The 17,530-nt window shown below is 35.5% G+C and overlaps 1 protein-coding gene across 2 annotated transcripts in view; it reads left to right on the top strand.

Annotated features, from left to right (window-relative positions):
* USP47 (ubiquitin specific peptidase 47) overlaps positions 1 to 17,530 on the top strand; it is a 113,784-nt gene extending 96,254 nt beyond the window's left edge. For both annotated transcript variants that reach the window (XM_055317661.1, XM_055317662.1), the window contains 10 exons: positions 910 to 1,029; positions 2,715 to 3,492; positions 8,174 to 8,349; positions 8,699 to 8,779; positions 10,481 to 10,596; positions 10,938 to 11,056; positions 13,474 to 13,604; positions 14,868 to 14,915; positions 15,009 to 15,139; positions 15,968 to 17,530. In XM_055317661.1, the coding sequence (XP_055173636.1) occupies positions 910 to 1,029; positions 2,715 to 3,492; positions 8,174 to 8,349; positions 8,699 to 8,779; positions 10,481 to 10,596; positions 10,938 to 11,056; positions 13,474 to 13,604; positions 14,868 to 14,915; positions 15,009 to 15,139; positions 15,968 to 16,142 (1,875 nt within the window). In that variant the 3' untranslated portion in view covers positions 16,143 to 17,530. The remainder of the gene's footprint in view (positions 1 to 909; positions 1,030 to 2,714; positions 3,493 to 8,173; positions 8,350 to 8,698; positions 8,780 to 10,480; positions 10,597 to 10,937; positions 11,057 to 13,473; positions 13,605 to 14,867; positions 14,916 to 15,008; positions 15,140 to 15,967) is intronic.

Raw genomic sequence — 17,530 nt, 5'->3', positions numbered from 1 at the left:
TGACTTCTAACTCTTCTGCCTAAGTAATAATAGGAGGAGACAGATCCCGTTTTGAAGTTACATTTTACAATTAAATTTCTCAGAAAAGGACTACATTAGTGTGCTTGCTCTACATTACAGTTTAATCTAGAGTTTGAGCCCTGAGGTAGACTGCGTAAGAAACACGTGATGTTCCCTTCCCTGTAAAAGCTAATAAAATAATAATAATTTGTTGGGGAAAAACACATCTGTAGAGAATAAAGGCAGTTTCAAAATATTTTGCCAAGAAGTGCAGTGGAGAAGGTATGACTAGACTGCCTAAGAATTAGTTATCTGTAATTGTGTTGAAAACAAATCATGCTTTTAAAATGTGATTTTTTTTTGTCTGCTCATTTCTTGTGAAATTCCTATAATGACACCTCAAATTAAGGACATGTAATTTTAGAATAACTAAATTTTACTTATTAATTTAATGCCATTTTACACAGAAGAAAAATGATTTAGTGGAAGTATTAACAACTGTTCACAGAATACAGAATAACCTATCAAAAGGTAAGAAGTTAAACAGGGTATTGGTTTGACATCCGCTCTCAGTTTTTGTTTCATTGGAAGCAGATCACCTCATTTACTTTGTGCAAGTATGAGAGGAATTGAATTTTTAGTGAAAAATCATTACCTTAAAAATAGTTTCAGAGCATACATTTGTAAGGGATACTTTGTTTACCTAATGTACAGCATAATTAATGTGTAGGACTAAAATTTTTCCATAAATTCTTAAAAGTTTTGTAAACCTCTGCAAAAATTATTTTCTCTGAATTTTCTATTTTTAAGAACTCAGCAGTGTCTCATTGTCCACATTTCCATGTCAAGCAGAATTATCCTTGTGAGACCTTTTTTTTTTTTTTTTAAATCAAATCTCTTCCATTACAGGCTATCCACTTACCTGCCGAAACAATGCGGATAGTGCTGGAACGCTGCTACAATGATCTGCGTCTGCTCACTGTGCCGAGTAAGACCCTGAAAGCTGAAGGGTTTTTTAGAAGTAACAAGGTATGTCTTTTAGTTTTTCGTTACTATTTTCTATGCTGATAATAGTAAATCAGGTTTTATATTACAAGGCTGGCCTATAGAGCTATCCACCATTTGTCTATAATTTACCTTGTTGAATTCCCCCATTCTCTCAGTAATTACCTTCTTTTGTAATCAGGTGAGATCAGGCTTCTTTCCATCCTTCTCAGTCAGTCCTGCTGGTTCTTCTCTGTCTTGTTCATGAGCTACCCCCACATGCAGTGTTCTTGCGCCACCCTCCATTTTTTTTCAAGCCCCAGATTAGTTCCTGGTGAAGCCTTCCTAACTATTTCTATCCACAACTGTCCAGTCCTCTTAATTCTTGAATCATGAATTCTGTGAATTTTGTTCATTCTTGAACTTCTCCCCTAAAACAGTACCTCACGGTGAAAGTCAAACATATGCCTACTCTAGAGAGGATTGTCACTTTGAGTTTGCCCAACATTATTCCCTTTGCCTACTTCTTTATCTCTGATAGAAAAAGGAAGTTCACATTGATCTGTTTGTTTCATCTCTTGATAGCATTATGTGTTCTGTCATTTATTGTTTTTCCTGTGTGTTTATTCCTAATGCCATCAGTTTACTCTGGATAAATTGCATCCAAAGTTTTCCTTGTTAGTCATGTTTTATTTATTGCCTTTTCCAGTCTCATTCATCTTAATGCAGTCTTGAGACTTTTATACCATTTAACCTTATTTAGTGTTGTCATATTAATCCCAATGTGTAATTTTTACTTACCTCTGTTTTCTTTGGATACTTTCATGTACTGCTTGTGTGCATATCATTAAAATCTCTAATCTATCCTAATAGCATTCTAGGGTGAAAAATGGGAGGGATCTCACTTTATTTCTTCTTTAAATCAGCTAATAGTCCTGATTTGTAGCATTTATTGAACAGTTGTCCACTCCCGTTTGATCTATATTTAACCACCTACTTCCCCCTAAGATTATTTGAAAAACGTCCCCAAATGAAATATTTTATTTATAAATAATCTTTATTATATCTCTAAAAGGTGAGAACTTTTGAAAAACTTTTATATTATTACATCTGGAAAATTAACAGAAATGCCTTCATATCAAGCAATCTCTAGTTAGTATTCAAATTTCCCTTGTTATCTTGTAAAATTTTTTTCTGATAAGATTTTTTTATTCAGATAGGATCCAAATAAAGTCTAGTATATGCCACTCAAGTCTATTTTAACCTAAAGATCTCCCTATGTGTATTTATTTCCTTGCCATTTTTTCGCTCTAGAATCAAGTCATTTGTCCATTAGATTTTTTTCCCCCTATAATCTGGATTTTGGTATTGCATTCCCAACATGTCTTTTACACGTTCCTCTATCTGTATTTGTGCTAAGCTTATTTTCCTAATGGGCAAGATATGGAATACAGAAACATTCTGAAAGTGGGCAATTCAGTAAACAAGATAATCTGCGTATGCATGTGCGTATCCCAACTGTCTTGTCAATTTTATGGCTAATTAAAAAGATATGAACATAATATTAATTTTATTTATTTAGTCTCCTAAAATAATACACATTCCCTTTAGAAATGTTTTCATCCCAAATTTTACGACTTACTATGCTCTATCTTGTAATGAGATGATTTGAATGAGAATGAATGTCACTCAAATTAATGATGTAATGTAACTTTTGGCTTACTGTTTAGGTGTTTGTTGAAAGTTCTGAGACTTTGGATTACCAGATGGCCTTTACAGATTCCCATTTGTGGAAACTCCTGGATCGTCATGCAAATACGATCAGATTATTTGTTTTGTTACCTGAACAGTCCCCAGGATCTTATTCCAAAAGGACAGCATGCCAGAAAGCTGGGGGCGATTCTGGTAATGTGGATGATGACTGTGAAAGAGTCAAAGGACCTGTGGGGAGCCTAAAGTCTGTGGAAGCTATTCTAGAAGAAAGCACTGAAAAACTCAAAAGCTTGTCACTACAGCAGCAGCAAGATGGAGATAATGGGGACAGCAGCAAAAGTACTGAGACAAGTGACTTTGAAAACATAGAATCACCTCTCAATGAGAGGGACTCTTCAACATCAGTGGACAATAGAGAACTTGAACAGCACATTCAGACTTCTGATCCTGAAAATTTTCAGTCTGAAGAACGATCAGACTCAGATGTGAATAATGACAGGAGTACAAGTTCAGTGGACAGTGACATTCTTAGCTCCAGTCATAGCAGTGACACTTTGTGCAATGCAGATAATGCTCAGATTCCTTTGGCTAATGGACTTGACTCTCATAGCATCACAAGTAGTAGAAGAACTAAAGCAAATGAAGGGAAAAAAGAAACATGGGATACAGCAGAAGAAGACTCTGGAACTGATAGTGAATACGATGAGAGTGGCAAGAGCAGGGGAGAAATACAGTACATGTATTTCAAAGCAGAACCCTATGCTGCAGACGAAGGTTCTGGGGAAGGACATAAATGTATGTACTTAGAAAGAAAAGGCTCTTTGAAACAGCACCAGTTGTTTTCTCAGTTTATATAAATTTTTAGTTGAGAAAAGAATCAGCTAAGAGTTAGGTACTTTGTTCTAAGATCACCCATAACTTCCTGGATTTTAAGAAGGTCCTCTGTTGCCTTTGCTTTCATGTTCAGTGCAGTTGTAGTAGCAAGTGTTCTTGGATGTCTGCAACACGTCAGACCTGTGACAACCGCGATGTCACAGCTCTGGGAAAGATAAGTGAAAAAAATAAAAGAATTAAGAATTTTTTAAAGGCAAAGAATTAACGATAAAATACTAAGTATGAACTTAAGGAATAGCTTAAAAAGTAAATGATATACCAAAAAAAAAAAGGAAGAACCAGACACTAGATTTTTTTTTTTTTTTTTGACCAGACACTAGGAAATTTGATAGTCACTGATATTCACTGCCCAGGAAAAATTTTTTATTTGTGCATCCCCTTTCTTTATCCCACAGTTCAGCTAACTCCCTTCCTACATCCCCTCAATAGTCCATAATTATCTGGGAAAGTCAAAAAGAAAAGGGGGCTTTTTTTTTTTAAAGTTTATACTTTGGGGGTAGGAAAAAAAGACAAGTTGATACTTTGAAATAAGCTCCAGGCAAAGTAAACTAGAAATTCTCCATTGTATAATCACAAAAAGATTGAAGAGATCTGTCAATTTGGGCCTTTGGGATAAGCAACAACAACAAAAACACACCAACTTTAAAATAAATAAAATTAAACTTTTATAAAAACATGAGATAAAAACAGCCAGAGAATTAAGATAACCAGGTTCAATATAAAAAGTTTTTCTTCAGGTTTGCAAGGGCTAGCTCAATTAAATACTTTGCATTAGTCTTTAACAATGCAAATATTGATATTACCCCTTATATTTTTATATTTTAGTTTTCAAAACACTTGTTTGATCTTACTTGAAGCTTCTCTGAAATTTTTAAAGCAAACATTGATATCCCCATTTGACTGATAAGAAAACTGAAGTTCATAGAAGATGAATGACTTGCCCAAAAGTACATGTGTAGCTAGTAAGTAGAAGAACCATTACTAGAATTTAAGTCTTTGAATTGAATGCCTTTGCTCCATTACCTTTGTAACAATGGGAAGGGAGTCCCACTCTTTATCCATCTGTTCATCCACCCACCCAATTAATTTTTCCTGGATCCATTCAATATGCCAGGCCCTATGTAGATTTTAGAAGTAGAGATGACAGAGATTCAGCCTTATGTTTCATCTGGTAGTGAAGGCACACAAATAACCAGTATAAAAGTTAAGTGCTATGATGCTTATAGTCCCAAAATTTAGTCTTTTAAAAGGAAGTGGTTGAAATTATGAAATCAGTTGTGAAAATACATAAATTTGTGTTTAACTAATTAGTTCCAAATAACACTGAAACTATGTGACACCCATACATAAATATCTTCCAGAAACTCAAGTGGAAAAATAATGAATTAGTGAGCCACAGTGGAGCAGAAACTCTATAATAATGCTTTAACTTCCTATGTAGCTTTTACTTCATAAGGCTCATTAACTTTATTTCATGTAGTTCTCAATAACTGTGTGAAATTGATGTTGTTAGACACTTATCACTGATGAAGAAACTGGCTCAAACTCACTAATTTGTCAGAGGTCACACAGCTAGTTGGTCACACTGCTGGGATCAAGCTCCTGTATTCTGATTGTAAGCCTGGTATGCATTCCTCCACCTCATAACTGCTACTACCATTGTCGCCTACTTTCCTCACATCCTAGTAAAGGAAAAATAGCTAGTAGCTACTCTGCTTTCTTACCATCCTCAACCTTTCAGGGGCATTGGAAAAATTAGAAACAGCTCCTCTTTAGGAAAAGGTTAGAAATTCCAGTGGTTTGTTTTATAATGGTATGCTGGATATTTGACTGCATGAGAGTCTCAACCTTAGGAATTTAACAGGAATACTTAGAATTGTAGTCTGAGTAGTCTTATTCCACTTTTCTGGAAATTCATAGTGGACTAACTCACTAGCGTTAATTGAAATAGTAAACATGATCAAGAGAACCCATTTACTACAGTTTACTTCAGCTTTCAGATGCTTGTTTGAAAAGAAAAAATGAAAACCATGGAAATTGGTTTAGAGGGAGAGCAGTAGGGATGATAGCCAGCAACCAGGTGTTTCAGGAGTCTGTACTAAGAAAGACCAGTTCATCACAGTTCCTCAGTGATCTGAAAGTAGGTGCCTGGGTAACGTGAATAATGAATGAATATAATACAGATTCTTCAGAGGGATGAAATGGCAAAGTATAGTAAACAAAGAATTTGATACCTACAAAATGACATTCTGTGTACAGTATAAGCAATTAATTTAGGTAACAACTAAAATACACTTAAAGAGGTGGGTTTTTTGTTTTGTTTTTAGAGTTTATGTATTTAAGGAAGAGAGAGTATGTGAGAGAGCACAAGTGGGGGGGGTTGGGGGGGGGGAAGAGGGAGAAGCAGGTTCCCCACTGAGCAAAAGCCTGACTCAGGGCTCAAGACCGTGGGATCATGACCTGAGCCAAAGGCAGATACTTAACCAGTAGAGCTACCCAGGCTCCCCAAAGAGGTGGTCTTTAAGCTATCTGTTATAATCCAGAAACTGTTTAAAGGAGTAATTACAGACTTTCTCTAAAATGCTATTCTACTGTGACCTAGTTGCAGTCTACAGGCATTCAGGTGTAAACAAGGAGGTCAAGGTAATAAAAATGGCAGTGCATTTGCCCTGGAAATTCTTTGTACAAGTGAGGTTACCACCTTGTTCAAGAAATACATCAAAGAAAGGAAAGAAAAGGAAAAACCTTAAAGATATTTTGAGGTTGCAGCATGAAGAGACTGAACTCTTTAGTTTGAAGAGGTAAATAGGAAAAATGGTATGATGGTAATCTCTAAATTATAATTATAGCCAATCCGTTAAGCCAAAAATTTGGCCAGGGCTGTGTTAAGCATTTTACTTATACTGACCCCAAAATACATGAGGTTATAAATACTCCTGTCTCCACTATACGAGAGGCAATTGAAGTACAGATCAGAATCACAAATCTAATGTACATGGAGGAGCCAGGAATTCATTCAGGCCAGGCCATTTCACTGCAATACCACTTGGTCCTAATCACCATATTGGACCACATCAAACACTTGTGTCTTCCCGTGATACATTACTACAAGTTATCACAGAAATCAAAATGGCAATAATAGCATATTATTTGAGTAATGATTTAGAATTTGCTACATTTGTCAGCAGCAATCAGCGAGACTTGTGTAGTGATCCCATGAAAAAACTGGCTCAGAGACATTGGATGGCATAGTGACAGCCATTTATCAGGCAAAAGTGGTAAAGCTAAATCCAGCCATTGACTTATGATTTCTAATCAAGTAATTTTTCCTTATATTCTTCTCTCAGGAACCTGCTAGGTGGTATAAATAGAGGCTTATTTGCCAAAAGCTGCATTAACATTTAGGGGCCACTCCTTAAAGTTTAGAAATGGACATTTTAAAGAAATTAAATGCTGCCTAAAACATATAACAAAATTCATCACGTTTATATTCTAACTCATACTTGTCACCTTTTCTGTAGCGGATCTGAATCTTATAACCAGAAAAACAGTAAATGAACATTAATTTATTTGAAAAAGTCCACTCAAAAATCCATCAACCCAAAAGTTGGGATGACCTGAGAACCTAAACCAGGCATGTTTTAGATGTGAATTTCACAGAAAACCAAAGCCTACCCTAGAGAGAGCCTTACAGCTTATGGCTGCAGAGGAACCATGGACCCACAGCAGCATGGCAGCTTGTGTATTCTGCACGGCCTATTGTAAGAGAAAGAGAAAAATGAGTGAAGTTGTTGCTCTTTACTAGATAGAATATAAAGACCAGAGTATATAGAAATATTCCAGAAGTATGTTTATGAGTGGCTTAGGACGAAAGATAAATAAGTATTAGAAGAAAAAAGCTTGCCAAAAATAATCCTAATACAATACCAAGAGAGCTTATATGGAAGCTTGAAGAGGTGGGAGTTTGTGATCATTTACTCTTCCTATTACAGTCCAACCACGTAATAAAAGACCTCTTCGTATACTAGTCTTGACATTTTTATTCTAGTAGAAATCCCAGAACTAGATTTACTAACAATTTCTGAGGCACTTACTAGATACCTGGCATGGTGCTAAGAGCATGATAAACATATTACCTCATTGAATTCTCACTGCAGTACCATTGTTTAAATGAAGAAGTGGAAGTACAAAAGCTGGGAGCTTGCTCCATGTCACATAGCTAGTTGGGAAGGGGAAGAGACAGGGTTGGAGCCCAGCCAGGGCCTACATTATTACTGTGTAGAACTAGAAATCTATGCAGTTGAATTCCTGGAAGTTTGGTTTGGAATCAGCAGCCTAAATAAATAAATAAGCACTTAAATGTCTCTGAACATTTGAAGCTGTTGGATTTTATCTATCATATACTCAGTGTCCATGTTTTTTGTCCATTCAATGTTGTGTATATTAGCTAAAAGTCAAATAATTGAAGGGGGTACTTTATTTTCTGCTTACAGTATAATAAAAAAGCATATAATCTGTTTATATTCTCAGAGGTTTCTTTTACATTTTTGTTTCTGTTTTGTTTTGGTTTTTTTGTACTTAGGGTTGATGGTGCATGTTGATAAAAGAATTACTCTGGCTGCTTTCAAACAACATTTAGAGCCCTTTGTTGGAGTTTTGTCCTCTCACTTCAAGGTCTTTCGAGTGTATGCCAGCAATCAAGAGTTTGAGAGCGTCCGACTGAATGAGACACTTTCATCATTTTCAGATGACAATAAGGTTGATTAAAATAATTTTGAATAATTAGAATCTGTTTTAAATGATAGATTTGAGAACATCTTGCCCTGTTTCCAAGTAAGGTGAAATACATAACCCTAAGAGGGTCATTTTATTTTTATGTTTAGTGGTTGTTTTTGTTGTTGTTTTTCATTCATCTAACAAACATTTGTTAAATGTTAACTGTGTGTCAGTTACTATTCTAGGTGCTGGGAATCAGAGGTAAAAAATATACCTGTTCTCAAAAGTCCATAATCTAGAGAATTTTTGAAGACCAAACTAAACAGTGTGGGGAGAATGGGTTGTTTATTCTGCTGACATAATGCATCTAAAAAAATGTTTTAATTTATAGATTACAATTAGACTGGGGAGAGCACTTAAAAAAGGAGAATACAGAGTTAAAGTGTACCAGCTTCTGGTCAATGAACAAGAGGTAAGGAATACCCTTCAGAGCATTGTAAAGTCACTTTTGGTAGTTAATAAAAACATAATAGTACAGAGATTTTATTACTAGTCATTTCTTTTTATTTCTTTAAAGCAGAGATCAGCCCATTATTTCCAGAAAATACTTTAGTTGTACAGGCCATACTGCCTCTGTTGAAACTACTCATCTCTGCCACTGTAACACAAAAGCAGGCATAAACAATACATAAACCAGTGGGATTAGCTATGTCCCGATAAAATTTTATTTACCAAAAACAGGCAGCAGGTGAAGTGGCCCTCAAGCATTTTTTTGCCATCCTTCTGCATTAAAGTGTTATTATAAATGCTGGAGTGAAGCAAAAATATCCTGCGTTTAAAGGGGGAATTGTTTGTACTTGTTTTCTAGATATGATCATGTAGTGCTATAGCAGTTAGCACTATCCTATAGTTAGGATAGCAGTTAATCTGTAGAGTCCTTATACAGAACCTTTTGTGTTCAGAGAGTCATTTTTGTATTTAGCAAGCATTTACCTATTAGCATTTACCGTATGCTTGCAGAATTTAACTCCTTTAACCCTCGTCTGTTAGCTATGACATGAGTACTATTTATTATTCCCATTTTATAGATAAACTGAGGCACAAAGAAATTATGTCATTTGCCCAAGGTCATACAGTATATGCCAAGCTATGGCAAATACCCAGAAAAAGGCAAAGTCCTTGTTTTCAGGATGTTTATAACATCTTATTGAGTACCTAAACAAGTATGAAAACCAAATAGCAAATATAATAGTGGCCCCACTCCTCTTATCCAGAGGATATGTGTTCCAAGATCTCCCCTGCCCAGTGGATGCCTGAAACTGGATACTACCACACCCTATGTATACTGTGCTTTTACCAAGACATGCCAACCTTGATAAAGTTTAAGTTAGAAGTTAGGCATGATAAGAGATTAACAGATACCAATAATTAAATAGAAGAGTTACAACAACAATATACTGTAACAAAAGTTTTGTGAATGTGGTCTCTCAAAATATCTTTTTAAAGTATCTTGCTGTGCTATATTTACCCTTGTGATGATGTGACTTGATAAAATGCCTGTATGATGAGATACAGTGAGGTGAATGATGTAGGCACTGTGACTATTACAGTGTAGCATTGGGCTATTAGGAGCCTTCTAACGATTTGTGAGAAGCAGGATCTTTTGCTTCCAGACCCCAGTTGGCCGCAAGTAACTGAAAATGCAGAAAGGGCAACATATTTTATTGAGCACCTGTCATATCTCTCATATGTGGATGTTTCTTTTGAGTTTGGGTTTGCAGAGATAGTGTCCCTTCTGAGACAATGAATAAATGTGTTTGGAGAATTAGTTTGCATTTCCCTCATTTAGTCCATAAAGGTGATTCTTTTTACTTTCAAAATTGTGATCATTTTGTTTTGAGAAGAGAAATATGAATGCATAATTTAATCTTCTCAATGACTCCGTGAGGAAGACATTGTCCCCAGTTTACAGATGAAAAAAAGGAGGCACAGAAATATTGAGTAAACTTGGCCAAGATAGCAGAGTTAATAAGAAGTGGAGCCAAGATTTGAACCTAGGAAGATAGACTCCTAAACTCAGGCCTGTAATTGTTACACTATAAAGTGCAAATAAGATATCTCATATATCCCTATTTGAATGTGTAATTCAGTTCTCTGATGATTATATTCCTAGCCATGCAAGTTTCTGCTAGATGCTGTGTTTGCTAAAGGGATGACTGTACGGCAATCAAAAGAGGAATTAATTCCTCAACTCAGGGAGCAGTGTGGTTTAGAGCTCAGTATTGACAGGTAAAGTAAAATTAGTGTCCTCAGCAATTGGAAGGAAGACTGTGTGTGGTCAGTTGGTGTGGATGGAGTGGTATAATTTTCTAAAACTAGAATTAAAAATTCCTGAACTATTCAGAATTTTTAATAGAACTAAGCAAAACTATTAGAATTTGTTTGGACTTCCTCTGGCATACTAAATTTGACATTTAAGGAGTATCTTATTATATTTTCCCCAAATTTTAGTGAATAAATACTATTGTATTTAAACATAGTTCATTTTTCCTTAATGTCAGATTCATGTCATTTTTTTAGGTTAAGAATCTCAAAATACAGTAGTTTAAAATGTCTTATCATGTTCGTAGATTTCGTCTAAGGAAAAAAACATGGAAGAATCCTGGCACTGTCTTTTTGGATTATCATATTTATGAAGAAGATATTAATATTTCCAGCAACTGGGAGGTTTTCCTTGAAGTTCTTGATGGTATTATCCGTATTTTTGTGGGGGAAATATCGGTTAGAAATGCTCTAATAGAAGCCTGTAGTTTTTATCAAATACCAGGTTTTCTTTATCTTTAGTCTGGGTTCCATTTGCCTTTTAAATATTTATTTTCTCGGGGATCCATGGGTGGCTCAGTGGTGTAGCGCCTGCCTTTGGCCCAGATCCTGGAGTCCCGGGATCGAGTCCCACATCAGGCTCCCTGCATGGAGCCTGCTTCTCCCTCTGCCTATATCTCTGCTTCTCTCTCTCTCTGTATCTCTCATGAATAAATAAATAAAATCTTTAAAAAAAATAAAAGTAAATATTTTCTCTAATTGTGAGAATATTAATTTCTCCTTACCGGAAGTTCCAGTTTCAAAGTTGCATTTTTAGTACTTTTTACAGAAAATTCTGCCAACATTTTCTTACCTGGGTTTGTTAGTTTCCTTTTTTTTTTCTTTTAAGAATTTGAGAGTGCGAGAGCACAAGTGGGGGAGGGGCAGAGGAAGAAGCCCTCTCCTGGCTGAGCAGGGAGCCAGACTTGAACCCCGTACTCCAGGATCATGACCTGTGCCTAAGGCAGACACTTAACCGACTGAGCCAGCCAAGCACCCTGTTATTTAATTTCTTTCTTGATTATGGCTTATTTTGTTAGAGGGTGTAGTATTGATAATTGATCAGAGATTTTGAGAACAGTAGCTGTATTAGTTTCCTAAGCTGCCATAGCAAAATACCACATACTAGATGGTTTAAACAATAGAAATTTATTGTTTCATGGTTTTAGAAGCTGGAAGTCTGAGATCAAGGTGTCAGCAGGGTTGGTTCCTTCTGAGAACTGTGAGGGAAGATTTGTTCCATGCTCCTCTCTTAGCTTCTAGTGGTTGGTTGGCAAGGCTTTGGCATTTGTTGGCTTGTAAATGCATCGTCCTGATCTGTGCTTTGATCTGCACATGATGTTCTCCCTATGGGCTTGTGTCTGTTTCCAGATTTCCCCATATCATAAGGACACTGGTCATATTGGATTAGGGTCCACCCTAATAATCTAATTTTAACTTGATTACCACTGTAATAACCCTATTTCCAAAGCAGGTCATATTCTGAGGTACTAGGGTATAGGATTTTAAATGTCTCTGACACAGTTCGACCTGTAACAGTAACCTAGTCGAGGACTTGTGTTTGTCAAACCTCCTGGTGTTAATGTTCAACATTGGAACACTTCAAGTATTGTTTTTTTTGGAGGAGGAAATGGAAGAAAGATTGGCTGTGGGGAGATCATATCAGGAAACAACTATTCTGTGTTCTTTTGTGACTGCTATTGCCTAGAAAGATTTTAATTTAACTTTTTTTTTCCCATAGAAATTAAAATATAAGATTATGATAGTTTTCAGAAGGTTCAGTAATACTGATACCTCACCTGTTTCAAGCTATTTTGGGTCCAATTTGTTTTAAATTTTAGTTGTTAAAACTATGATTAATTGATAAGTTAATGGAGAAGACAGGATCAAGTAGGACACTGTCTACCATGCTGTGGTGGGCAGATGCTCTGGATTGTTTCTTTCTCTGAGTATCTGGGGCCTTAGAGAATAATCACTGTGTCTGGGTAGGTCAGGAAGAGATTATGAAGGACATGGAAGTTCTCCTTGTTAGGAAGGATTGAGTGTGTATTGGCAAAGATGGATTAGCTGCGAGATGTTACTGGATGGTAGGTGCCTGCCTTAGTATCATTTCAGTATATATTTTAGCATCAAAATAGTTGAGTAAGCCATAAGTTATGTGATTAAGAAACATTTATTGACCTGTGAATTGTCAGCCATTGCTAATCTCTGTTGCTACAAAAATGAGTGGGAACGAGTGATTGCCCTCTAGATGCATAGTCTATAAGAGAACCAGAACTGTAAATCTGTAATACCAAAATCATAGGTATTGAGGACCAAATCAGTAGTTGCTTTGTGTGTACACCAGAGAGGTGACAATTGAGCTGGGTTTTGGAGAACAGTAAGCTTTGAGTAAATGAAGAGAGGGGTTAACTAATGATAGCCTGAGTGAAAAAAGATTAAAGTGAAGATGATTTGATCATGATAGATTGTGGGGGTAGTAGCCAACACGAAGTAAAGATTGGCAATCCAGAGAAGAGAGTAGTTGGTAGAGCAATGTCCAGTGGGACTCAGGATGGAGAATTAGGAGTCCTGGTGGAAGGAGAGCTTGCAAAAGAGTAATGAATTACTCTTCAGAGACTGGAGGGAAGAGAGGAAATATTTTATTCTCAAAAACTCCTTGGGATAATTGGGTTCTTTTATGTCCCCTATCTAAGCATAAAACTTGAAGTAAATCTTTTTGTTCAGTCAGGTAGTACAAAAAAAGTCAAATTATGAACCTCTAGAGAAAAGAGAGAGAGATGACCTAATCTTGTATCTTCCTAGGGGTGGAGAAGATGAAATCCATGTCCCAGCTGGCTGTTCTGTCAAGACGGTGGAGACCTTCAGAGATGAAACTGGATCCCTTTCAGGAGGTTGTGTTGGAAAGCAGTAGTGTCGATGAGCTGCGAGAGAAGGTAAGTTCATTTTAAACAAATTGAACTAACATGTGTTTTTCTCTGTGTTGCTTAAGAGAGGAACTAGGAAGTGAGTGCCAAACACTAACATGGCGACCTTTCTCTCTCGCACTTTGTGACACCTTGTCACACACTCTTCTGTTTCTTCAGGCTTCTGATGCTGTGAATAATTACACTGGCTTTTAGCCATCAAGAAGTGGACCCTCACTTTGAGTTACTTAAATCAAGTTTGTCCTAAGTAATTAGGATTAGTTAGAAATTACTAGAATAACTTCTATGGCTCTCTAGGGAATAGGTGAATCATTTATAAGCAGTACTAGAACAATTAGCATCTTGAAAAAAAGTTTATTTCCATAATTCATACCAATTTTTGGGACTGCACCACCCCCAAAATAAATTCTAAATATAAAAAATGTAATAAACTTATAATTGTACTAGATAAAAATATTGAAAATATTTTTATGTCTTAGAAAAGGAAAGATATTTGTAAGCATAATACCAAAAACTAAAAAGGAAAAGATCATGTAAAAGCATAAAACTTCCACACAGAGCCTCCTCCCCATTTTTTTTTTTAAAAACAACCTGTAAACACATATAAAAAAACAAGAAAGGGGGAAAATACTTGAAATAGATATGAAACTATGAAACATGATGGTCTGTATTTATAAGGAGCTACTACATTAATAAGAAAAAGATGAATAATCTAATTTTAAAATAAAGAACTTGATTAGGCAATTTGTTGAAGAAATAGAAGTTAGAACAGTAACGACATTCTTTACCTCTTAAAATGGTGAAGATTTAGAACATCAAAAATGCCTAGAGTCAAAGTGGGGAAACAGGCAATATCGTAACTGGGAAAAACTAAAAACAGGCTTGATGTCCATCAATAGGGTATAAAATAGTATCTTCAACTGTTGGAGGGAATGAGGTTACTCTGTGCCCTATTCTTATAAATAGGCTATATAAAATTATTCTATAGAGATGTTTCAAAATATATTTTATGTATTTTAGAAATATGTGATGTAGTTTATATATGCATAGGAAGGGGTCTGGAAGGAATATACTAAATTGGTATTTCTGGGACATGGCATCTGCAGGGTGGACAGGAGACCATTACTCTTTCTGCTTTTTTTTCTAATTTTTTATGTCAAACATTTATTACATTTTTGAAAAAATCAGTCTATATCTGTGTGGGTTAAAAGGTTGACTTATTTTAGCAAATTTATTTTTTAATGAACTCATATAAAATGTTTCCTTTTATAGCTTTCTGAAATCAGTGGAATTCCTTTGGAAGATATTGAATTTGCCAAGGTAAAGCTCTGAGAATGTTTGCATTTGGGTACTAGTACTCAATAAACATGGCTAACAGCATGATTTACTCATTCACTCATTTTTTTCCTTTAGGGTAGAGGAACTTTTCCCTGTGATATTTCTGTCCTTGATATTCATCAGGATTTGGACTGGAATCCTAAAGTTTCTACCCTGAATGTCTGGCCTCTTTATATCTGTGATGATGGTGCAGTCATATTTTATAGGTACGTTAACAAACTACTTGTTATTCCTAGTGATACAACATTTTTTGTTGTGCGTGAGTATCTTCTCCATAAATACCTTAACTATGTTTATGATATAGAGTAGTCCTGATCAGTAATTAATACAAGAGCCACATATTACATTCTGAATTTTTCTAGTAACCACACTTAAAAAAGTAAAAAGAAACTGGTGAAATTAATTTTAATAAATATTAAAATAATAAAAATAAAATATTTTAACCCAGTTATATCCAAAATGTTATCATTACAACATGTAACCAATATAAAAAGTCATTCATGAAATGTTTTACATTCTTATAGTAAGTCTTTAAAATAATGTTACACTTCCAGTAGGTCTCAAGCATTCAGTAGGCACATGTAGCAAGTGGCTACTGTATGAGCCAGTACAGATACAGAAGAAAAAGAACAGTGATTAGAGCCTGGCAGATAAAGAGTTCACATTAAGCTTTGTTCCTTACTTTGCTCCTCATCTCTAAAATGATGACAATGATGTGAGCCTTGCAGAATTTTATAAGAAATAGAACTATTGCATTTTTAAAAACTGGCATAGTACTTAGTATATATAGATGTGCAGTAAATGATAAGTATTATTATGTTAATACTAGCAATGAAATTATTCTATGCCATTTTTAAAAATGAGTGCTCTGTTAATAAACATATTAGAAATCCAAGACATCTTAGTGTGAGATTACTTAAATTCACCAGTGACATTCAGATTTCATTTTCTACCAAGAAGCATTACAACATTCGAGCATAAATCAGTGCAGATAGCTATACGGATCTAATATGTAATTAATATTTTAAATACAGGGATAAAACAGAAGAATTAATGGAGTTAACAGATGAGCAAAGAAATGAACTGATGAAAAAAGAAAGCAGTCGACTCCAGAAGACGGGACATCGTGTAACATACTCACCTCGGAAAGAGAAAGCACTAAAAATATATCTGGATGGAGCACCAAATAAAGATCTGACTCAAGACTGACTCTGCTAGTGTAGCATTTTCCCTGGGGGATTTTTGGTTTTAATTAGATGGTTCACTGCTACTGTGTAGTGCCATTATGGCCGGACATGGTTAGGGGTAACCCAGTGACACCAGCACTGATTGGACTGCCCTTCACCAATCAGAAGCTCAGTGCCCAATGGGCCACTGTTTTGACTTGGAATCATGTTGTGCACTATGGTCAAATGTACTGTAAAGTGAAAAGGGATGTGCAAAAAAATAAAAACAAAACAAAACAAAAACAAAAGCAAAACCTGCTACTAGAAAAGGGGGAAGGGGAATGAGTACACTTCTTTTATTGCAGACAAATGTGCACATAGCCGCTAGTAAAACTAGCCTCAAACAGGATGCTCATAGCTTCATAATAAAAGCTGTGCAAAGGCCATGAATGAATGAATTTTCTGTTTATTTCACTGATACACACATTACCTCATTGACAATTTGGAAGTAAATGCAACGTGTGTTGACCTTTGGAAAGCAGCAAAAATAGGAGCTGAAGAAAGAAATTCTTAGAGCCAGCCATAACCCAGTAAAGAATTGTGAAGTTGTGTTTTTATTTTGTTTCATTTTTTGCAAAGTATTAAGAACATTATTCTGGAACATCAAAACGTTTCCCTTAGACCGCTCCCAGCAGGTAGCAGCTCAAATTGCTGCAATATTGTAATTATAATTGATTGTACTTAAGTTATGGATGTAGAGAATACGTTTCACTCGTTCATTCAGCATGTAAATAAAATTGATCCTATTGAGTTATCATAATTGCAATTCAACTATTTCCCATGGTTATTCTTTTCATATATCATTCATGATGTACATTTGTGTACATTGAGGAGTATAGCAGTCTATGTAAATGTAATCCTCAGTGAGGTTCCTCAGTGCTGGGTCCCATACGATTGTATTTGCCCTTGTTAATGAGGTTTTTCTGTTCAGTGCTTCAGTTTTTTTCTTTGTACATTTATCTTTGAAGATTTACTTCAAGTTTGAATCTTCTAGAACCCTTGTAAGTCTCACTTTAATTTTTGGAGTTGATTTGTAGTTACATGTAGTTTAACTCTGCGGAAGCGTCTTAACATCGTGTTGAAAAACTTGCTAGTAAGTCAGGTCATGGCACAGGCTGATGCAGTCAACATGATTTCATTGCAAAGTCTATTAGAAGTGGCAAGTTTTTGCTTTGCTAAATATGACTTCAATGAACACGATTCTACATAAATTTTTGAAAATGCCATCTAATTTATAAAAATCAATAAAAAGGTTTTGGTAAAACTTTTTCATGACAGATGCTGTTTACAACAATGAACATGCCAATAAAACATTTGTTCATTCTGTTGTGTTATTTTAGTCATTAAACTTTTGTGGATGAAGAATCTGGA

The sequence above is a fragment of the Nyctereutes procyonoides genome, unplaced genomic scaffold (assembly GCF_905146905.1).
Source record: "Nyctereutes procyonoides isolate TBG_1078 unplaced genomic scaffold, NYPRO_anot_genome, whole genome shotgun sequence".
In the NCBI taxonomy this organism is placed as follows: Eukaryota; Metazoa; Chordata; class Mammalia; order Carnivora; family Canidae; genus Nyctereutes; species Nyctereutes procyonoides.
Note: the sequence above shows the minus strand (reverse complement) of the source record. Positions and strands in the feature narration are given on the sequence as shown.